General features: G+C 36.7%; 1 protein-coding gene across 15 annotated transcripts in view; it reads right to left on the bottom strand.

The window, feature by feature from the left end:
* Positions 1–10,523: 10,523 nt before the first annotated feature.
* Positions 10,524–25,230, bottom strand: part of Cd36 (CD36 molecule) — a 93,055-nt gene continuing 78,348 nt past the window's right edge. For all 15 annotated transcript variants that reach the window (XM_039107196.2, XM_039107194.2, XM_063285673.1 and 12 more), the window contains 8 exons: positions 25,048–25,094; positions 19,074–19,143; positions 17,833–18,020; positions 16,526–16,644; positions 15,466–15,539; positions 14,905–14,959; positions 13,807–13,971; positions 10,524–11,469 (listed from right to left, as the gene is read on the bottom strand). In XM_039107196.2, coding sequence (XP_038963124.1) covers positions 13,807–13,971; positions 14,905–14,959; positions 15,466–15,539; positions 16,526–16,644; positions 17,833–18,020; positions 19,074–19,143; positions 25,048–25,094 — 718 coding nt within the window. In that variant the 3' untranslated portion in view covers positions 10,524–11,469. The remainder of the gene's footprint in view (positions 11,470–13,806; positions 13,972–14,904; positions 14,960–15,465; positions 15,540–16,525; positions 16,645–17,832; positions 18,021–19,073; positions 19,144–25,047; positions 25,095–25,230) is intronic.

Genomic DNA, 25,230 nt, shown 5'->3' with positions numbered 1-25,230 from the left:
AATCCCGTGGGAGGGAGAGCTAAACCTTCAGAGAGGCAGACACGCCTGGGAAACCAGAAGAGACTGCACTCTGCACACATCTCTGAAGCCAGAGGAAAACACCAAATGCCATCTGGAACCCTGGTGAACAGAAGGTCCCGGAAAGGGCAGCACAGATCTTCCTGGTTGCTGCCACCTCTGAGAGCTCATAGGCAGCACCCCACGAGCAAACTAGAGCCTCTGGACCACAGGTACGACCAACTTTTCTGTTGCAAGTGACCTGCCTTTGTTCAAGACACAGGCCCACAGGAACAGCTGAAGACCTGTAGATAGGAAAATCTACATGCCCAAAAGCAGAACACTCTGTCCGCATAACTGGCTGAAAGAAAACAGGAAAACAGGTCTACAGCACTCATGACACACAGGCTTATAGGACAGTGTAGCCACTGTCAGAAATAGCAGAGCAAAGTAACACTAGAGATAATCTGATGGCGAGAGGCAAGCACAGGAACCCAAGCAACAGAACCCAAGACTACATGGCATCATCGGAGCCCAATTCTCCCACCAATGCAAACACGGAATATCCAAACACACCAGAAAAGCAAGATCTAGTTTCAAAATCATATTTGATCATGATGCTGGAGGACTTCACGAAAGACATGAAGAACTCCCTTAGAGAACAAGTACAAGCCTACAGAGAGGAATCACAAAAATCCCTAAAAGAATTCCAGGAAAACATAAATAAACAAGTATAAGCCCAGAGTGAGGAGTCACAAAAAATCCCTGAAAGAATTCCAGGAAAACACAAGCAAAAGTTGAAGGAATTAAAAATGGAAATAGAAGCAATCAAGAAAGAACACATGGAAACAACCCTAAATATAGAAAACCAAAACAAGAGACAAGGAGCTGTAGATACGAGCTTCACCAACAGAATACAAGAGATGGAAGAGAGAATCTCAGGAGCAGAAGATTCCATAGAAATCATCGACTCAACTGTTAAAGATAATGTAAAGCGAGAAAAGCTACTGGTCCAAAACATACAGGAAATCCAGGACTCAATGAGAAGATCAAACCTAAGGATAATAGGTATAGAAGAGAGTGAAGACTCCCAGCTCAAAGGACCAGTAAATATCTTCAACAAAATCATAGAAGAAAACTTCCCTAACCTAAAGAAAGAGATAACCATAAGCATACAAGAAGCCTACAGAACTCCAAATAGATTGGACCAGAAAAGAAATTCCTCCTGTCACATAATAGTCAAAACACCAAATGCACAAAATAAAGAAAGAATATTAAAAGCAGTAAGGGAAAAAGTCAAGTAACATATAAAGGCAGACCTATCAGAATCACACCAGACTTTTCACCAGAAACTATGAAAGCCGGAAGATCCTGGACAGATGTCATACAGACACTAAGAGAACACAAATGCTAGCCCAGGTTACTGTATCCTGCAAAACTCTCAATTAACATAGATGGAGAAACCAAGATATACCATGACAAAACCAAATTTTCACAATATCTTTCTACAAATCCAACAGTACAAAAGATAGTAAATGGTAAAGCCCAACATAAGGAGGCAAGCTATACCCTAGAAGAAGCAAGAAACTAATCGTCTTGGCAACAAAACAAAGAGAAGAAAAGCACACAAACATAACCTCATATCCAAATATGAATATAACAGGAAGCAATAATCACTATTCCTTAATATCTCTCAACATCAATGGCCTCAACTCCCCAATAAAAAGACATAGATTAACAAACTGGATACACCACGAGGACCCTGCATTCTGCTGCCTAGAGGAAACAAACCTCAGACACAAAGTCAGACACTACCTCAGAGTGAAAGGCTGGAAAACAACTTTCCAAGCAAATGTTTGGAACAATCAAGCTGGAGTAGCCATTCTAATATCAAATAAAATCAATTTTCAACTAAAAGCATCAAAAAAGATAAGGAAGGACACTTCATATTCATCAAAGGAAAAATCCACCAAGATGAACTCTCAATCTTAATATCTATGCCCCAAATACAAGGGCACCTACATACGTAAAAGAAGCCTTATTAAAGCTCAAAACACACATTGCACCTCACACAATAATAGTAGGAGATTTCAACACCCCACTCTCATCAATGGACAGATCATGGAAACAGAAATTAAACAGAGACATAGACAGACTAAGAGAAGTCATGAGCCAAATGGACTTAACAGATATTTATAGAACATTCTATCCTAAAGCAAAAGGATATACCTTCTTCTCAGCTCTTCATGGTACTTTCTCCAAAATTGACCATGTAATTGGTCAAAAAACGAGCCTCAACAGGTACAGAAAGATAGAAATAATCCCATGCGTGCTATTGGACCACCACGGCCTAAAACTGGTATACAATAACAATAAGGGAAGAATGCCCACATATACATGGAAATTGAACAATGCTCTATTCAACGATAACCTGGTCAATGAAGAAATAAAGAAAGAAATTAAAGACTTTTTAGAATTTAATGAAAATGAAGGTACAACATACCCAAACTTATGTGACACAATGAAAGCTGTGCTAAGAGGAAAACTCATAGCTCTGAGTGCCTGCAGAAAGAAACAGGAGAGAGCATATGTCAGCAGCTTGACATCACACCTAAAAGCTCTAGAACAAAAAGAAGCAAATACACCCAGGAGGAGTAGAAGGCAGAAAATAATCAAACTCAGAGCTGAAATCAACCAAGTAGAAACCAAAAGGACCATAGAAAGAATCAACAGAACCAAAAGTTGGTTCTTTGAGAAAATCAACAAGATAGATAAGCCCTTAGCCAGACTAAGAGAGGACACAGAGAGTGTGTCCAAATTAACAAAATCAGAAATGAAAAGACATAACTACAGATTCAGAGGAAATTCAAAAAATCATCAGATCTTACTATAAAAGGCTATATTCAACAAAACTTGAAAATCTGCAGGAAATGGACAATTTCCTAGACAGATACCAGGTACCAAAGTTAAATCAGGAACAGATAAACCAGTTAAACAACCCCATAACTCCTAAGGAAATAGAAGCCGTCATTAAAGGTCTCCCAACCAAAAAGAACCCAGGTCCAGACAGATTTAATACAGAATTCTATCAGACCTTCATAGAAGACCTCATACCAATATTATCCAAACTATTCCACAAAATTGAAACAGATGGAGCACTACGGAATTCCTTCTATGAAGCCACAATTACTCTTATACCTAAACCAAACAAAGACCCAACAAACAAAGAGAACTTCAGACCAATTTCCCTTATGAATATCGACGCAAAAATACTGAATAAAATTCTGGCAAACCGAATCCAAGAGCACATCAAAACAATCATCCACCATGATCAAGTAGGCTTCATCCCAGGCATGCAGGGATGGTTTAATATAGGGAAAACCATCAACGTGATCCATTATATAAACAAACTGAAAGATCAAAACCACATGATCATTTCATTAGATGCTGAGAAAGCATTTGACAAAATTCAACACTCCTTCATGATAAAAGTCCTGGAAAGAATAGGAATTCAAGGCCCATACCTAAACATAATAAAAGCCATATACAGCAAACCAGTTGCTAACATTAAACTAAATGGAGAGAAACTTGAAGCAATCCCACTAAAATCACGGACTAGACAAGGCTGTCCACTCTCTCCCTAGTTATTCAATATAGTTCTTGAAGTTCTAGCCAGAGCAATCAGACAACAAAAGGAGGTCAAGGGGATACAGATCGGAAAAGAAGAAGTCAAAATATCACTATTTGCAGATGATATGATAGTATATTTAACTGATCCCAAAAGTTCCACCAGAGAACTACTAAAGCTGATAAACAACTTCAGCAAAGTGGCTGGGTATACAATTAATTCAAATAAATCAGTAGCCTTCCTCTACACAAAAGAGAAACAAGCCGAGAAAGAAATTAGGGAAACGACACCCTTCATAATAGACCCAAATAATATAAAGTACCTCGGTGTGACTTTCACCAAGCACGTAAAAGATTTGTACAATAAGATCTTCAAGACTCTGAAGAAAGAAATTGAAGAAGACTTCAGAAGATGGAAAAATCTCCCATGCTCATGGATTGGCAGGATTAATATAGTAAAAATGGCCATTTTACCAAAAGCAATCTACAGATTCAATGCAATCCCCATCAAAATACCCATCCATTTCTTCAAAGAGTTAGACAGAACAATTTGCAAATTCATCTGGAATAACAAAAAACCCAGGATAGCTAAAACTATCCTCAACAATAAAAGGACTTCAGGGGGAATCACTATCCCTGAACTCAAGCAGTATTACAGAGCAATAGTGATAAAAACTGCATGGTATTGGTACAGAGACAGACAGATAGACCAATGGAATAGAATTGAAGACGCAGAAATGAACCCACACACCTATGGGCACTTGATTTTTGACAAAGGAGCCAAAACCATCCAATGGAAAAAAGATAGCATTTTCAGCAAATGGTGCTGGTCCAACTGGAGGTCAACATGTAGAAGAATGCAGATCGATCCATGCTTATCACCCTGTACAAAGCTTAAGTCCATGTGGATCAAGGACCTCCACATCAAACCAGATACACTCAAACTAATAGAAGAAAAACTAGGGAAGCATCTGGAACACATGGGCACTGGAAAAAATTTCCTGAACAAAACATCAATGGCTTATGCTCTAAGATCAAGAATCGGCATATGGGATCTCTTAAAACTGCAAAGCTTCTGTAAGGCAAAGGACACTGTGGTTAGGACAAAACGGCCACCAACAGATTGGGAAAAGATCTTCACCAATCCTACAACAGATAGAGGCCTTATATCCAAAATATACAAAGAACTCAAGAAGATAGACCGCAGGGAGACAAGTAACCCTATTAAAAAATGGGGTTCAGAGCTAAACAAAGAATTCACAGCTGAGGAATGCTGAATGGCTGAGAAATACCTATAGAAATGTTAAACATCTTTAGTCATAAGGGAAATGCAAATCAAAACAACCCTGAGATTTCACCTCACACCAGTGAGAATGGCTAAGATCAAAAACTCAGGTGACAGCAGATGCTGGCAAGGATGTGGAGAAAGAGGAACACTCCTCCATTGTTGGTGGGATTGCAGACTGGTAAAACCATTCTGGAAATCAGTCTGGAGGTTCCTCAGAAAATTGGACATTGAACTACCTGAGGATCCCGCGATACCTCTCTTGGGCATATACCCACAAGGTGCCCCAACATATAAAAAAGACACAGGCTCCACTACGTTCATTGCAGCCTTATTTATAATAGCCAGAAGCTGGAAAGAACCCAGACGCCCTTCAACAGAAGAATGGATACAGAAAATGTGGTACATCTACACAATGGAACATTACTCAGCTATCAAAAACAATGACTTTATGAAATTCGTAGGCAAATGGTTGGAACTGGAAAATATCATCCTGAGTGAGGTAACCCAATCACAGAAAGTCATACATGGTATGCACTCATTGATAAGTGGCTATTAGCCCAAATGCTTGAATTACCCTAGATGCCTAGAACAAATGAAACTCAAGATAGATGATCAAAATGTGAATGCTTCACTCCTTCTTTAAAAGGGGAACAAGAATACCCTTGGCAGGGAATAGAGAGGCAAAGATTAAAACAGACACAAAAGGAACACCCATTCAGAGCCTGCCCCACAGGTGGCCCATACACATACAGCCATCCAAGTAGACAAGATGGATGAAGCAAAGAAGTGCAGGCCGACAGGAGCCGCATGTAGATCGCTCCTGAGAGACACAGCCAGAATACAGCAAATACAGAGGCGAATGCCAGCAGCAAACCACTGAACTGAGAATAGGACCCCCATTTAAGGAATCAGAGAAAGAACTGGAAGAGCTTGAAGGGGCTCGAGACCCCATATGTACAACAATGCCAAGCAACCAGAGCTTCCAGGGACTAAGCCCCTACCCAAAGACTATACATGGACTGACCCTGGACTCTGACCTCATAGGTAGCAATGAATATCCTAGTAAGATCACCAGTGGAAGGGGAAGGCCATGGTCCTGCTAAGACTGAACCCCCAGTGAACTAGATTGTTGGGGGGAGAGCGGCAATGGGGGGAGGATGGGGAGGGAAATACCCATAACGAAGGGGAGGGGGAGGGATTAGGGGGATGTTTGCCCGGATACCGGGAAAGGGAATAATACTCGAAATGTATATAAGAAATACTCAAGTTAATAAAAAAAATGTAGGTTTACCTGAAACTCGAGGTTATTGGTTTTTCCTAATTATTGATGACTGCTTAAGATATTTGACTTGTTTTCTCTGACACTTCAGCAAATAAAAGCAATGTCTTTGTATAACTTTGACTATAAATGCATATTGCATACATAACAAAAATTCTTAATATTAAAGTAGTCATAAGCTGACAGTATTGACACATGACTGGGCATTTACTATCCTCTCGACATTTGACTACTTTGTTTGGATTCTTTCTGTTTACCACCATGCCCTCTCATTAGATTTCAGAAAACACCAAGATTTTGGCTATGTTTGTAAAAACAAACATCAAGTCCTTTTTCTGGGGGAAGCAATAATGAATGGCCCACCTGGATAACACATGGTAGAAAATATTTGCCATTCAAACCAAAGTCCCTGAGATTAAGCCTTGGGAGTCATGATGGAAGTTGGAAAAAGACAGCCAAAGGCTACCCTATGATCTCCACACATGAGCGACAGTACACATATGCCCACACCCCAAACAAACACAATAACAGCACATTAAATAACATATGAAATCTTAAATATACTCTTCATTCATTTAAAAATATTTTTATTTTCTGAGAATTGAATACAATGTATTTTAGTCATATTTACCCCTCTCACTCAAATCCTTTCAGAGCCATACCCACCTCCTCTACTCAGTCAATACCTCTCTGTCTCTCTCTGTCTCACTTTTGTATTCTTTTCAAATTAATGTTTAGAAATGATTAAGAAGAAAATTATGTGTGTACATGATAAACAATGAACAGGTAATAATTAATAATCAGATAAGATAAAAATGGCATTCTAATGTCCAATAAATTAAATCAAAATATTAATTAGCCAAGTAAAACTAAGGAAATCATTTATTACTTAATGTTCAGAGAATAATAAAGATTGTCCATGCAGACATAATTTAACGTGTGTATTACATGATACTTATATAGAATATGATCATATATCTGGACTTTTCAATGTCTAGCCTGTTTATTAGAAGTACTGAATGCATGCTATATTGCGTTTGTCTCATTAAGATACAGAATATAAATATGCAATAGTATAATTCCAATAAAATATTGGAAACATAAATGATGTTCCTAATATTGCTTTCAAAAGAAAATTACAAGGATCCCCTCAAAGAAGACAATGTATAATATTAAGGTAATTTGTAGACTAACATCACATGACCTAAACAAATCAAAGGAATTTGTAACAGAAGCATTAAGAACACAAAATAACCTTACTTACATGCTTAATGAAAACTACAGTAGAACGTGTGCATGAATGAGAAAGAGTGAACAGAGACTGCCTCTGTATTTGGGGAGAATTCTCATGTGGGCATGGCTAGGTTAATATGCAAACCTCCTGAAGCAGAGAAAAGTATTGACAGACCCAATTCTTACGTGAAAAATTTACTAACATGACTTAACTTTGTAAGGGGAGGGAAGGGAAAGTGATTGTGTAAACTATGAAAATATACGCCAAGGAAAAGTTCATTTCAACAAATGAGGAAATTTGTTCACATGGTACAAGGGAGACCATGAGGAGAAAAGAAAAAATACCAAGTAAAACAACCAGGAGTCAATGTACAATCTGTTGAAATAGCAGGGCATAGCATTAAGTAACGGCTAAACCAAGCATAGAGCCAGTAGGTAAAGAATATAACATGAAAAGGAGTTTATTCAGTGTCTTAATGTACATGGCAGAAAGTCAAAGCATTTACTTTTATTGAGGAAAAACAAATATTAATATTGAGGTGTTTTGTAGCAAAGCAAGGCTCTAACAGAGTTCCTGAAGTGTGATGGGTAGGGGCGGGGGGGGAGGGCTTAAATAAAAGTTAATAAAAAAATAAAACATTAGCAAAAAGAATAATGGTTTGACCCTTGGGTTGAGCAAAATAATATGCTTTGTGATTCGAAAATAGTATCACAATGTTATGCTATTCAAACAGTAATATAACTGAATCACATGATAAATGCTTTAAAACAGAAAGATGTCCATTTTTTTTTATTAAACGTTAGACCTCATGATTTTGTATGAAGTATTCTTTGTGAGACTGACCAGCCTGTGCTAAAAATAAAAACAAAAGTGCATAAATAATATTTTATATTTGTTTCTTATGTTTAAAGCCCCAATAGCAGAATATAGTTTCTGAAAGAGTTAAATACATATACAAGACCCACAAGCAAGAATCACTCACTGTTCCCAAAGCATGGATGGAAACTCAATTAGACTTCCTTGTAAAGCCAAGGGAGATATATTCTAAGAAGTATCTTACCTAACAATAGCTTAATTCAAACTTTACCACATGGAAAATAATACGCCTTTGATGCTTTCTGTTGCTGTTGAATGAAGAAGTATGATCTTCCTGCCCTGACATTCAAAGAAGCACTTGGCATGAACACTGCCTCTGAGTGACACAGCCGCTTCACTCAGGCTTTATACATAAAGCAATGTGTCCAGCCTTATAGTGAAATAAAACCTCATTTCTCCAGTTTGGCTCTTGAAGATCTACTCTTGGAAAAGTCAACAAGTTATGTCTTTCAAGAAATGCTACTTCTTAAACCAAACCCCCGAGATCTGTATTTGGGCCACTTTGTCTGCCTGTTTCAGTGTTATAAGATGCTAGAAGTCCATAATGCTACACAAAGAAATCATGTCACCACTGGCAAGTGCACACTGGGCCATGTCTGAAGCTCATAGTCATAGAAATCTCCATATCTTTGCATTTCTCCTGAAGTCTAATGCCACCATAATTTCCTAGACTGCTGCATGCTGTACATAGAGTCCACCTTCATGGAACTTGGGGTGCTTGACTCACTAGTCATGCAGAACGTATCAGCTTTCTCTATGAGACATGGAAGACAGGTGTCTCCCAATACTGTCGCACATCTGATGTTAAAGTCTACAGCAAAGTCTGATTTTCCCTTCTAGGTACAAATTCTTTCTGCCCATGATGTTCTCAGTGAATTTGCCAAGAAGGCAATGGGAGTAATATGAACTGTTCTGCTGCTTCTTTTCAATGCATCTTTCATTAATCCTGTACTGTATACATGTGATGTGATTGCACCCTTTGTTTCTGACCTCTGGTGAAGCAACTTCTCTCAATATCTTAGAGCAACGATTTCCCCATCCTAATTAAAAGAAAAGACACCAGTCTCTATGCTTTGAGTACCTTCAGATATCTGGAAGATTCTTCCTAAGAGGTATTAGGTCAACCTGAGGTTTTTTAACAGGATTTAAAAATAAATCTGAAAACTTACACATAGATGCTATGTGATTACTTTTAAAGATCTTTAAATTTTACCATTTATTTATTGAATTTGTTTCTTTGGGAGTGCTGCATGCCTTTAATCCCACCACTCAATGCAAACCTCTCATCCCAGCAATGAGGAGGCAGAGACAGGCAAATCTAGACCAGCCTGATCCACAGACCTAGAAAGCAAGTTCCAGGACCACCAGGGCAACCCTGAGAAACTCTTTCTCAAAAGCCAAAACAAAAAACCAAAACCAAAAACAGAAACAGAAACAAAAGCAAAAACAGAAAAAAAAAAAAAAGCAAAAACAGAAACAAAAAGCAGGGAAAAAGAAAAAGAAAAAAGAAGGGAGAGAAAGAAAAAGTTTCTTTTAAATTTGAGGTTTACCATGACACCGTTTCCCACTCTCCTTTCTCTCCTACAACCTTCTCACACACTCCTCTGTCCCTCTTAAATTCCATGTGCATATGCGTGCCTGAGTGTATAAACATACAAGTGTCACATGCACGCAGAAGGCTGCAGAGGAGAGGCAGGCATTGTAGCAACTAAACAGGAGTTATATGAGGCTGTGAGCAGACATATAGGAGCTGAGAACCAAACTCAGGTCTGCTGTAGAAACCTCAAGCACTTCTAACCATTGACCCAGCAGTTCTGCCCCAAACTGTCATGCTGTTTTTGATAAGTTTTATATCTAGACAAGAGAGTTCCTTTTCCTTTCTTTTTCTATGTATACAACACAAATGTTTGCTTTCATTTTGTCTTCTATACTAGAATCTACTAGGACTAATATTCTTTGAAATAGGTTACTCTGCTAAAGGAAGCAAAGCAATTATCACTGTGTCCTGGAAAGACGTTAGCCTTCACTCTTATGTTCTTGCTATAAAATTAAAGCCAAACCTCCATTTCCAATTGGATTAAGACAGAGAAGTCAGGTTAAATGATTCAGAATGATGTAAGACTTCAGATAAAATACTTCCACAAATAATAATAATAATAATAATAATAATAATAATAATAATAATAAAACATATTTTGATACAACAGTAACTGGACAAAACGTTTGAATTTAAGAACATCTTTAATGTTAGAAACCAGTTATTTCTGGGTGATTATAAAAGCAGAATATATTACCACAAATACATATTTAAAGCCAATTCTAGCTTTTTTAAGATTCTATATCATAATCCATTTATTATAAATTACATCTTTTAACACTATAACAGCTCTCTGAAGTTACATTAGTTGCGGCTGAGCAGAAAGAGAAAAACCTACTCAGTTTTCAAAAGAGCTAGGCAGCATGGAACTTGACAACATACTTAAAATAAAGAGCTAAAATGTGCTAAAAATAGTTCATTTCATGGCGAGGAACAGAACATATAAGCTCTGTGTAAGAAAGTAAAAAGAAAAAAGTATCTGTGATACCTGGCCTTGTTGTTGCCAAGGACACCAGAGAGGGAGAGGATTAAACAATATATCAACAATGGTTCATATGTGAATTGTTCATTTTTCATCCTTAAATCTTTAAAATGATATAATCCTTATGACATATCATGTGCTGACAGTCACAAGGAACATTTGCTATAAATGAAAGGGCCACCCCAGACATGATAACAGTTTACTTCGATGAGGAACAAAGCGTTTCTTAGAATATATACATTCTTGAAATTTGCCAACAGGAAAAAAAATCAGTAAATCAGAACCAAAAAAGATAATTAGTTCTGCAGAAATTGATGTCCACTCAGTTGCAGATGATGGACTTAACAAAATACAAGATTTTATTAAAAAATATAGGCTTAGTGACATATTAATCTTTTCGAAATATGCTGTGGCTTATTGCAATATATAAATAAATATATATCTGCAATAAGAGAGAGAGCGCGCACACCACCGTTTCTTCAACTACAGATAGGTGTGTTTTATAAAAACAAGCATGTCTTAAGTCTTCGTTTTGGAGATTGGTTTTACCAAAAATGTAGCTAGTGCATAATGTAGGCTCATCCACTACCTGTAAACAGAAGAGACATTACCAATCAGAGAGCAGTGAGATAATAAACAGGCAAAATAGCCTTATATCACATATATCACACCTTACATATCATATTGTATCGAGATATGATAGTTTCAGTTATGCACCACAGTATCTCATGCTAAAGAGAGAAGTCATCTTTCAGTTTCATTATAAGGGAGATACATGTTCCTCCTCAAGAAGGACACATAGAAAGCTACATCCTTACTACCAAGAGCTAAGCATATTGAAAGCAGGGAGGGTAGTCAATTAAATTGGCTACTGAGGACCCTCATACAATCAAGACTGCTTTCCATGAAGGGATATACATGGACAGCTTTCAACTGAGCTTACTTTAGTCTCCCCAGCAGAAGTCACTTTCTCCCTAGCGTGCTACCTAATTCCATTTTGTACATCCAACCCCCCTTAAGATAGTGCACACGTTTTCTCAGAGACATAAATTTTAACATATTACAAAAAGATTGTTTCAGCAAACCTGAGTCTCATAATTGTAAGTCTAGTAGAGTTAATTTATTGCCAAGGAAGAATCTGTTTTTTGAAAGCATGGTCTTTAAGAGGTGATATTTCTGTCTTTAAAACTGTGGAATGCATGAATTAAATAGACACAGTGATGTAGACACTAAGAGCTTTTAATTCTGTTATCAATTAGTACTATATAAACCTAAGAAACCTTATATTCAAGGATCATTAAACAATATGAAGTTATTCATCTAACTAAATAAAACAATAACTTATATAGGCACGCCTTTGTATTTGAGCAGGGATTTGATACCTTTCCAATGGATATTCTGTTTAATCTATGATATTGATATGTGTACACATGTGTTCCATTATAACACTGATGGGCTAATGAGAAATATTAAAGTATTTTAACTTTGGAGGGGACATTTTTCTCATATATTATTGAAAATAAATGTCTTTCATACAATAGATTGAGAAGTTCTCATTCTATATGCATGGGTATTTTGCCTCCATGTCTCTCTGTCCATCGTCATGTATGTGTCAATGACCGTGGAGGCCAACACGTGGTACTGGAGTTAGCAGCTACCTGCTGGGAAAGGGTCATTTGGAAGAGCAATGGTGCTCATAACCAACTGCCATGTCTCTGACTCTTATTTTATGCATTACATTGTTCATATGTCTTGTTAACATTTTAAACACATGGCGCTCAAAAGAATTTTAGAGTGAAACAAATGATCCAGAACAAAACATTGAGTTGCTTCTTCCACACCATAAAGATGCTCAACTCCCATAGAATAAATACTGTTAGCTAACTTCCACATTACTTTAGAAAACATTGACATGGTTATCTTAGACTTCAACATGGACAATGTGACATTTGTTCTAATTTTATAGAATGTCTCCAGGGAATCCATACTATTTACTCCAGGTTACTGGAGAGTTATATAGCGGTGATGTGATAATTCATGTAAAATATTTAGCATTATCAGTATGTGTTTAATATCAGTTATTGGGACTAAAATCAAAATTTCTGCAAGACACAGATTATGGTTAATTTTTGGCTTAAGTAGAATACAATTTCAAACCAAGCATTTTCTCCTCATCAATTTTTCTAACAGGATTGGAGATTTATATTTCAAAGTTTATTTCCACTTAGGCTAGGGGAAGAATGCTAAGCTTCCCTTTCTGTTCATATAGAGAAACATGGATATTGATATCTAGCCACAGTGGGCATTACTATGTAAAACACCCTGTACAATTTAGCCAAGACTCTTACGTATTATCCACAATTCCATACTTTCTCTCTAAACTGAGTGACTCAGTCAATTAATTATACTATTATCTTGTAATTTTTTATTCTAATTCTCAGACAATGACTTTTAATTCATCATCAGCATGTCATGCTATTAAGCTCTACTTGGGAATAAGAAAGGCTAGCATCTACAAGCATCCACCCAGGGTTTATGGTACTAATTTCTTTTGCCTCTGTTAATCGAAATCTATACATTGCTACATCTACATCTTGCTCTTATAAATTTCTATCTACTAAAATTTTTATAATTATAATTTTTATAAGGTTTAATTTTAATAATTTTTAAAATAAAAGAAATTAGCAAGTCTAAGTTGGGACAAAAATTATACTTGTACTCATTTCCCTGTGGTAATGATTTCAATCATCATTTGCTTCTTAATTTACTTTACAACAATAACATCAAAAATAGGGATATATTAAGGCGTTATAGCTGGCTAAACACGTGCAGAAATGTATAATATTTGTGCTTTCATGTATAATCCCTTCTTGATGAGATGAAAACATACTTTGATGAGATGATACATACTTTGATGTGCACTTACTTATTTTCCATTCTTAGATCTGCAAGCACAGTATGAAATCATAAAAGCAACAAACATCACTACTCCAACACCAAGTAAGACCATCTCAACCAGGCCCAGGAGCTTTATTTTCCCGGTCACTTGGTTTCTGAACATTTCTGCTTTCTCATCGCCGATGGTCCCAGTCTGCAACCAAGATAACCATTAATGTTATTTTGCTAAATTAATAAAACAAAATAACTTTATGCCATTCTCTCCTTTTAACATTCGCATAGGTGTCATCTACCTGTGTCAGTAAGGCAGCAAAATTCACTTCCTGTCCTAAGTTGACCTACTGCACATGCTGATGTGCGAAGTCACTCCCTTCCCACTTTGATCAGGCTGCCTAGAGCTCGGCAGTGCATGTGCATCCATTTGATCTTTCAGATTCTTTGAACTATTTCACAACTTTCCAATTGTTTCCCAGTGTCAGGGAGAAAGGGCAAAGGTCAAAGGCTGTACTTCCTTTGAAGGTTTATGCATTGCATTTTCTAATTCTGTGACTAATGAATTTAGTAGCTTACAGCAAGACAGTTTACCAGGCGATAGGATTATGAGTCTAGTCTAACCTGCCCTGATTAGGAATAATTGGTTTTTATTGTCACGGTTACACTCAATGAGTCATGAATTCTGCGCTATTACATATGTGTATGTTTCTTGCATACAAGTAAACATGTAAAAATATATGTCTGTCTGAAAAAGAAACCATAAAATTTTACAAACAGTTCTATGTAATTTAGCTTTCTTTCTAATAGATATATCAAAGTGTACAAGCATATGTACAGGCAGTGTAATTACATTATATTAGAGTACATATATATTATCTGTACTATACCTCCTTTTATTTATCTTTTATTTTTATTTTTAATGATTATTCCACTTTGCATCTTAAATGATACTCCCCCTTCCTGGTTACCCATCCACCAACCCCTCCTCCTATACTATTCTTCCGCCTCACCTTTGCCTGTATGAGAGTGCTCCCCCACACACCCACACTCTCCCACCAACTGCTGCAGCATCATTTTAAGTAACAAAATCATTTTATGTAAAAATTATTTTAATGAATAATGAAGCACTAACCTCATTTAGCCACAGTATAGGTACAATGTAAGGTCTCTTCAGATTCTTCAGTGCTCTATAATATATATCGAAAATAATTGTGAGTATGCTTATACATAACTAAAACACACTTATATTAAATAAGCTATCGGAAATCAATTATTCATGTATATCACTTAAATTCTCTGATTTTGTTCTAGTCAATGAATCAATTTTAATGGAGATGTCTCTCATAGTCTCAATTCACATATCTAATGTAGATTTCTAATTACATTTTATGGGATCACAGGTACATATTTTAGTCTACAAACGTACATGACGTAGAAGTTACAGTAATAGTAATTGGATATATGGTACAAAAGAAGTGCCCTCAACAGTGTCCAACTGTTAAAATATACTATAACAATAACCATCAGATCTGAATCTCCTTCAAGTAAAATATGTCTCAGATATTTAACAATTCCATAGTAGCATAAAGATGAAAAACCATAAAACATTCTTTCCATTTTTCTTCATTTACTCACAATCTTATAAGAAAGTGCTACTAATGCGTTAATAAAAAACATTGTTAGGGAAACTCACTCTATTTTTCTAGCTGGCTTGACCAGTATGTTGACCTGCAGTCGTTTTGCAAACTGTAGAGTGAATCCAGTTATCTGAAAAGAAGAAATTTAAATAACTATAAACTTCTAAAACATTCCTTTAGAATAGTCATATTTTGCCTTTTCTATTATTCAAAGAGAGTAATTTTGTATTTAAAAATGAAAGAATTCTTAATGCTGAAAAATTAGAGTATTTAAATGAATAATGTACGTAAGTGGTCATGTTCTACCTGCATTTATACTCACAATTGTATCTATATACATAATGTATGCATGTATATGTACATAAATATGGTGAGAGAATTTGTCTTAGCTAACTATAGTTTCCTTTAGATTGTGAAATAAACACAATTTTGTTCAGAAAGAAAGAACATTAGTAAAACAATACAAAAAGGGCAACGCAGTTCATGTAGTTGCTGAACTATATGTCCAAATATTTATTTCTTCAGAGCCCACATATCAGTAAAGAACAGTATTACAATCATCTGTTATTTAAGGAGAAGTGTAAGTCCATAGCTCGCAGATGCTGAGGGTCAGTTCCAGAGCATGGTTGCTTAGCAAGCATTAGACTATTCAGTACATCCATAGTCTCCTTTCAAAGGTTCAAAAAGATAATTATCAAGGTAATTTAAATGCTAATAGTAGTACTAGAGCAACTGTTATATGTTATTCTTGTTATATATTTTGTCTGAAACTTACATATAATCACAATGTGCTTTAATCTCCAATAGCAATGATTCCTTACAAAAGCAAATCCAGTTACATTAATAATAATAATAATAATAATAATAATAATAATAATAATAATAATAATAGACAATTACACTAACTTTTATTATTAGAATTCCTTGGTTCCAGGAAAAGCCTTATAAAGCTCCATTTGCTGAAACCAAAAATAAATTTCATGCCATTCATACATCAGAATAGGAAGAAATGAGTTTTATTCTCCTTGACAGTTTCACTGGTCTTAAGGGTATGATCCAAAGACAATTATTTTAACTTAGAAGAATATTAATTAAGTCAGTAAGATAATGACTTACGGGTTCCACATCCAAGTATGTCCTATGCTCATCTTCGTTAGGATTCAAGCCTTCGATAGGTTCTGAGACATCAGGACTTGCATGTAGGAAATGTGGAAGAGAAATGTACACAGGCTTTCCTGAAGACAATTGGAAGTACATTACTGCACAGCTCACATATGACTTAAAACATTTGTTAGAGGATAACCTTTGGTAGATTAAAATACACTCATTTCTGGAATGGTGATAGTAAGAGCATTACATGCAGTCAGTATTCTGCAAAATAACATAAACAACTGTGACATTTTATTAAACAGTCACTTGTCTGTTTCTTCACACACTAATTTCCAAAATTCTAATGTTCACTGTTGAACCCAATTGGAACATGTTCAATCATCGAGTGGTGCTACTGGTACACTGAGTATCTCAGTAGTTTGTTCTTCTTTATCATGATTATTCCACGATGAATACAAAGATGACAAGGATGACTCTGAGGTCTGTGCTTTTCCCTTCTTACTGTAGGGGCACACAAACAGCTTAGTTTATTCTCTGCTTTCTAGAGGCAGGGGCACTATGATAATGGCAGATGATTAGAAAACATTGAATACTGGGAATTTTTCCTTCTCTGTAACCATTAAAACAACATGGCATAATGCCAGTATGGTTTTCCTAATAAGCCCATTTTACAGTACTAGAACACAACAGTAGCTTCAGGAAAAAGAGCAGAAAGAAAGCATGGGAAAAACACATAAAACAAAACAGAATGTGCTACCACTAAAGATTACATCCCATGAGCATTGCTTTCTTTCTTTTTAAATGTCCCATAAAAAGAGTTATGGGTTAATATTATATTAGGTGTGAAGATACGTTATTCTCATTCATCCATTTCCTTCTCTTTCCTCTACTCTTTCATTCAAATAGCAGCCCTTCTCTAAGCTTTCTTTGCACATGAATTTCAATACTAACTCTTTCTAGCTTAAGATCTCGTCCTTTCCTACTATGGTCCCTATTGTAGTTTCAAGACCACAGAGAGAAAGAGAGAGAGAGACAGAGAGGAGAGAGCGAGAGAGAGAGAGGGGGGGGGAGGAGAGAGAGAGAAGAGAGAGGGAGAGAGAGAGAGAGAGAGAGAGAGGAGAGATAGATTTCACTTTATATTCTGCAGGTAAGAAAATATTTGTGATATTTATCCTTCTGAATATGGCATATTTTGTACAATACAATGTTATCTAGACCTATCTAATTTTACATGTTACACATTAAAGAATAAAATCCTCAAGCGTAAGAAATACAAGTTCACATGAGCTTTGAGAACGAGAACATCTACACACCTTCTTTGCACTTGCCAATGTCCAGCACACCATACGACGTACAGTTATTTGAGATTACTTTTTCAGTGCAGAAACAGTGGTTGTCTGGGTTCTGGAGTGGGGAGGCAAAGGCGTTGGCTGGAAGAACAAATCTGTACACGGGGATTCCTTTAAGGTTCACTTCAGATCCAAACACAGCATAGATGGACCTACATGGGGTTTCAAGAAAAGAGCTTCATATTAGAGAAGTAGGTCCTCTTCTGGAATTCTGATCCTTTTGCTTGAATCAATTTACATTCTTGCTCTAAGTTATAAAAAGTTCACACATTCCTCATAAAATTTTAAACTCTTTTTTAATTCGAAGGGAAAACCGTTGATGCTGCTTTTACATTTTAAGGCATAACATGGTTAAAAGCATAAGTTTACAATATACATCCTTTAGTTCTTAAACATCTTTCAAGGTCAAGTCTACATGTGAACTGTCATGGGGGATAAATGTCAGAGAAGGTTTGTATGCTTAAATTCTTCCATCTAACAATATTTATGTGTCTTAATCAAGTTATACATTTGTGCTCAATTTAGACATTTTCAGCTTTCAAAAGAGCTTAAAGAAAGAACTACTTGGGGGTGGGGAGTGGGAGAAAGAACCACTCACTTGGTGGGTTATGTGCATGGTGGGCTTGGATCAGATATCTATCATTTACCCTGTGTCTACTATGAGCAATTCTTTGTGTCAGAGCTCATTCAGGATTCTCCAGCTACTCCTATGTGACAAATCAATGTCCTCAGCAATCATTCTGGCATGTCTAATCAATAAATCTATCATCTCATCTTCATGGATAAGACTGTAGATTGAAGGTAGTTGTACTCATGGATATATACACAACCCCACCATTTCAAAAATTTTACTGTGTGGATCTTCAACATAGCTCTGTAACAAATGTGTCATTTTCTTTGGATGTCTTCAGAAAGATAAGATCCTGTTGTTTACACTTGTTTTCTGTATCTTGAAACTTTCTCAGCAGACATGATAAATACTACTCATAAATGTCAAAGAAAATGGTTTGTACTATAGTGTCGAAATCTGTAAGCTAATTTGGAAGAATCAGTAAATATAAATTCCATTTTGTCACATTTATAATTAAGAAATCAAGAGAAATATTTGTCTAGTTTTTAAAAATAGTGGACATAATTATGCTTCGCGTTTTTTTGTTTTAAGACAGGAATGGGAAAAGTCTAATATTTACGTTCTTGAAACTTACCTGCAAATGTCAGAGGAAAAGAACCTCAGTGTTCGAGACTTCTCAACAAAAGGTGGAAAGGAGGCTGCATCTGTTAAAAATCAAGCCAGTGACAAGAGTTTTATGTGATGTGAATTCTAGAAAAAATCTGTAAATCTCTTTCTAGTATAGTCAAAAGAAATAAAACATAAACTGCATACAAATTTTAAAGTTACCTAGTAGGATAATTACTTTTAGAAAATAAATAAGAGGTATATTTAATTTACTCAAGGACATACAGGTTTTCATTTTCAACATATAATCAAAGTATCTTTCATTGCTAATGTATAACATATGAACTCTTACAGATCATTTCAATCATAACAGATATTCTAGCTATTTTTATCAATACAACACAGCCTAAAGTGACTTGAGAAGAAAACTTCCATTAAAGAGCTCCGTAGATCCTATTGGCCCATGAGCATGTATGTAAGGGAGTAAGATGATTTGAATAAGAATCACCACATAGATTAAATTTAAATGCTAGCCATCAGGGAGGAAGGTATTAGGTATGGCTTGTTGGAAGAAGTGGGTCACTGGGGGCTTTCAGGATTCCAAAACCCAAGCCAGATCCAGTGTCTTTCTCTTCCTGCTGCCTCCTGCACTGTCAGCCAGCAGTCATGCGCCCCTCCAAGACAACAATGGACTAAACCTCTGAAATTGCAAGAAGCCTAACTAATAAAATTTTTTTCCATAAGACTTGCCATGGTCATGCTACCTCTTTATAGCAATAGAATATTCACTAAGACAGATCTTGGTGCAAGGGAGTGGGGTGTCACTTTGATTGCATTTTGGTCAAATGTGGACTTTGGAACTTTGGACTAGAAAAGCAGGTGAATGCTTCAAGCAGAACCGTGCCAGTAGAAACACGGAAGCTGGTGCTAAAGAGGACTTGAACTATGGGACTTGACTCAAGATATTTTAAAGGAAAAGAATATTAGTAAGTGGGCATAGAGGACATTCCTGTGATATTTTTCAAAGATTATGACTGATCACTGCCATTCTCGAATATGTATATATATATATATATATATATATATATATATATATATATACACACACACATATATATTAAGGCTAAATTGAAGAGTTTTGGCTTAAAGGCTATGGAATGGCAAAGGAGATTTTGTCACGTGGTTTGTAGTGGTAACACTTATGCAGAGCTCTTCTGAAAAGGAGTGAGGAAATGCTCAAATTCAGTTTGAGGAGAAAAAGAACGCCAGAAATTGCAATGAGTTAAGTCCAGTGATCAAGGAGACTAAGAGTTTAAGGAAAAGACTGATGCTAAATGGAATAAGGGGGCGATGACCTCAGCTACAGACTCAACCAGCTTTACTTCCAACTTGTGCAAAGCATGTACAGAAAAACTCACACAGTGAAGGAAAACATCAACTACCAAATTTGAGAAAACCTAACTGAAATAGAGGGCCAAATTCTTGTCCAGCAATCAGCAGAACATGGCAGCTTCAGTCATCTCCTGGTTCTAGCTTTAGAGTTAAAGTTATAAATCTTTTGCAAATAAACAAATTTGCTGAAGTGAAGAATATACCAGGGCTGTCCCTGCATGAAGGCCTATAGAAGCATTGCATAAATCTGTGACAGTGAAGTTTGGTTTGCCTTGCTGATGCCAAGACGTTGGAGATGCCAGACCTGGGACAAAGTCCAAGGAGAACTGCAGTGTGGTGCAGAACCGGAGAGAAGTATGTTACTAGCAACAAAGCTGATAGGAGTCAGTCTGAAGTACGCTTTGACATCAGACATGGAAATGCAAAATTTGGAGTTTTCTCATCTGTTCTCAGTCTTGCTTTGGTCCACTGTTTCCTCCTTATGCTCCCCTCCCCTTTGCAATAGTAACATATTGGTGTCCCTGTTTGGAGGAAATATGTGATCTGCTATTTTATTTTGCTTTTATAGGGACTTATAAAGAGCTGTCCCTGTCCTCACCAGCTGCAGCACTTGGGAGAATGTTCCCAGCATCTTGCCGGGGCAGCATAGTAGAGCTGGCCCTGGATGTGGGAGTTGCAGGTGAGCTGGTCCCGAGGGTATGAGCACAGGAACCTGTTCTGCCTCATATCTGCTGAGATGTGGCTCAGACTAGACTTCTCTACGCCCTCATCCTTTCACCTCTATGCCAGGTGGGAGAGCTCACGCTTTGGTCATGAGAGTGGCAGAACTGGCCATGTCAGTTACCAACTGTAATGCTTGGCACAGCAAACCCTGCACCTTGCCTAGGCAGCAGGGTAGAGCGCGCCCTATTTGTGGCAGTTGCAGATGAGTCAGCCCTGTGTTGTGAGAGTAAGAGAGATGGAGGACTAACCGGCCTTGACACCTCTCAGGCTCAAATCTAGAGTTTTGAATTAGCCCACATTGGCATCTACCCTATCAACGAACTCCTGGAATACATGAAGGTCCTCGTCCTACAGATCAAAAATCACAGGATCTCCACGACATAGGACAACAACAGGATATCCAAAATGAGTCCTAGTGAGGTTCCAGTGTTGATAGCGTATCAGAAGTCAGAGGCTTCATACCGGGCTAATGAGTATATTTGCAACGAACTTTTGCAAGGAAAGAAAGTGTGTGGAATTCAAAGGCTACATGGCAGGATACACTGTTGCACACTACAACTTCCAAAAGTCGAGGTTGCAAGGGACGGAGTGTGTGTATGAGGGATGTGGGAGATGAGTGGGACTGAGGTACATGGTGTGAAATTTACGAAGATTCAATAAAAAGCTTAAAAGGGGCAATAAAGAGAGAGATTGACTTTAATCTCAGAAGAGACATTGAAGTTTTAACTTAAACAGCATTGAGATTAGAATAGAGTATTGGGGCTTTTATAGTTGGACTTAATATACTTTTACATTCTGTGGGTGCAAGGAGAGGAATATGGTGGCTTGAATACGAATGCCCCCGTAGCCTTATAATTGAATGTTCAGTCATCAAGGAGTGGCACTGCTTAGAAGGAATTAGTAGGTGTGGCCTTGTTGGAGGAAGAGTGTCAAGGAAGTCAGGTTTCAAAACCCCTAGGTAGGTCCGTTGTCTTACACTTCTGACCTAGTATCCATCCAGATGGAGAACCCTCAGCTACTCTCTAGATCCATGTCTGCTTATGTGCTATCATGCCATGATGATAATGAACTAAACCCCAGCTACTGTAAGTAAGCTCCAATTAAATACTCTCTTTTATAAAAATTGCTGTGGTCCTGGTGTCTCTTCACAGGAATAGAACACTGTCTGTCTAAGACAGAGAGTGTCTTGATTATTATTCAATGGAGGAGGGCCCAGCCCACTGTGAGTACTACTATTTTCTAGGATGATGGTCCTGGGCTATATGAGAAAGATAACTAAGCAAGATCCTAAACACGAACTTGAGAGCAAGCCAGCAAACAGCATCCACACATAAAGTTTTGAAAAATAGTTCCTGCCTTTAGCACCTGCTCTGAGTTCCTCAGTAGCAAAATAGAAAAATAAGATACATCTTTTATTCCCCATGTAGATCTAAATCAGAGTGTTGTATCACAGCAATACAATGAAACCAGAATTGCAGGTATAATTCAAGTTCCTAAAAACCACACATGGCTGGAAACTACATAAATTACTGACAGATATATGCAATGTCTATTTACTGCTATGAAATAAAAAACCCTAGTAAAGCCACTGCTAAAGTTGTGAATGTGTCCAACCCTATTATCAGCTTGGCACTTTTCTTGGCATAAACGCTTTTAGTATCCCTAGTGTATCAGCATTGTTCTAGCATTTAATATTAATCAGACTTAATAATTTTTAATTTTTTCCTTGCTAGAATTTCTCATAAATGCTTAAAATATTTTTATACTTATGATATTTTATTGCTTATTCAAATTTCAGTATAATTTTCATGGCAGACACTGAAGAAGTGAAGTTATCACAGAGAAGATAACTCTTCACTGTTCCACTAATGAATATGTCCAAAGTGAACCACCACTGGTTGTGTTTGGGTAAAATGTTCTGGTATATCATTCAACTACATGTTCATGTGTTTTTCTCATAAAGTTTTATTTTTTAACTTTTTAAATTTTATTCTTCATTCATGCTTATATGAATAAAAAATCAAGAAAGTTATAGTGCTCTAGTTACCAATGTTTGATTCTTTCATTTCGAGGACTAGATAGTTTAAAATTTCCAGACCAGTAGGCATTTGTCTACACTTGAGCATCCAGTGATTAATCAACTAAAAGGTTATATATTGCAAACACTTTAATTATTTTTGAAACATCACTGAAGATAGAGAATAATTAAATCTGCAAATTTCCACAGTCAAGAAATATAAAATAGTTATTAGTGGAGTTACAGTTTTCTTTTGTTTACACAGTCATGTATGTGTGGAGACCAGTGAGAAACTTTCTACATAGCACTATAGGTAATGTCCATCTTTAATTTTCTCTTATTGGGACCTGAAGCTTACTGGCTGGGCAGGCCAGTGAAGGAACTCTAGGTATCCACCCATCTCAGCCTACTCAACTGTAGAATTACTACTACACTTAACCATGTTTAATGTTTCCATTCATGGTTCCTAAGACCAAAACTTGGGTTCTTATACTTTTTATCATACTATTTCCTAACCAAATTATCTCCCCATTACCCAAGAGATGCTTTTCTGAAAACAAACATTCTAAATGTGTATCATTCCTTTTAGTGGATGTGCTTCAAACCACAAGAAGATGCGATTTTAGATTATGATGGACACATGTTAGCGTCTTTGTCTCACTTTCATTTGTCCCCTCCTAGTCCCATATCGAGAGTCCCTCTCACAGGGACCATCTCCTTGTTACTCATCTCTCTTTCTGTTACGATTTCCTCTGGAGTGTGCCTCTAGATCCCTGGTTTCATTACTCACATTCCAGTCCTTATCACTAATAAATTCCCAAAGCTCTGTTCTCTTCAGTTCCTGAGACCAAGAACAGAGTTCTTAAGTATGAAGCATTCATCATTCATGACTGTTTAGGGACAGCGTAGTACAGGAGTGTTAGACTTATATAACAAAGTATTGAAATATTTGACAATTTATTTGGATAAGTGACCTTGGAAAACATTATTGTCACCACTCTTTCTTTTCTACTCTGTGAGAAAGAACATAAATAAACCTGCATTTCTCAATTGTGCCTGTGGAAAGGTAGCCCCAGGCTTCCTTTCTATTTAAACATTCATCATATGCATTATATCATTTTCCTATTATGTATTCCCTCACCTACTTTGTAAATATTATGTATGTGCTTCTTACTAATTAAAGGCTTTTCTTTGATTTAGATTACTTCATGGTATCTGATTACCATTGTGTTGTACAACCATAATTCATACATGGAAGAACAGTGTGTACTTTGTTTTTCATTAAGGACAATAATAACCCTTACCTAACTATATCCTAAAGCAAAGATATTTTCTTCGCATTCCAAATCTAATGTAGAACACATTTTTGCATATATTCTTCCTTATAGTATATATTTAAGCTTGTTTTATTTTTTCCTTTTCTCCCTCATGCTGACCAACATGTCCAAAATAGGTTGCTTCTGCTCTCCAACCTTGTTGCTTCTACCTAAGCTCTGCTTCTTACTGGGGGTGGGGTGGGTAGGTTATCCTTTGTGAAATTGTATTTATTCACGTCTTCATTGTCAGTCTACTACTGAGCAACAATTGACTAATAACTATACCTCTACATTCTGACAAATCCCTAAGCGAGTTACTTTACAAAGAAGAACTGTTCTTGTAATGAAACAAGGCTTATTTTCCATGGTTAATCTGAAAAATCCTATCCCGTTTAGGACATATCCTATTCCCAACCTACCCAAAAATAGACTCTGAATTATACTGACTGGTAATCATAGCCCCTCAACCTGGATTTTCTTGGCTAGAAGAGGGGTAGATTTGTGGGAAAACGTGAAGTTTTTCTCACTATGTTTATTACAACAAAGACTCTTACCTGTGCCATTAATCATGTCGCAATAACTTTCCCAATAGGACAAATTCCTTAGGAATAAAAGAAAGAAGATAAACAAATACTCTCATTTCAAGAACACCATACTCATATTACTCTTTCAACTTGAAACACTTCTTTCTTCAACACAGTACAGAACAGAGGCGTTGACACTAAAGGTTTAGTAAC

Source organism: Rattus norvegicus, chromosome 4, assembly GCF_036323735.1.
Source record: "Rattus norvegicus strain BN/NHsdMcwi chromosome 4, GRCr8, whole genome shotgun sequence".
Taxonomy (NCBI): Eukaryota; Metazoa; Chordata; class Mammalia; order Rodentia; family Muridae; genus Rattus; species Rattus norvegicus.
This window is presented reverse-complemented; position numbering and strand designations above follow the sequence as displayed.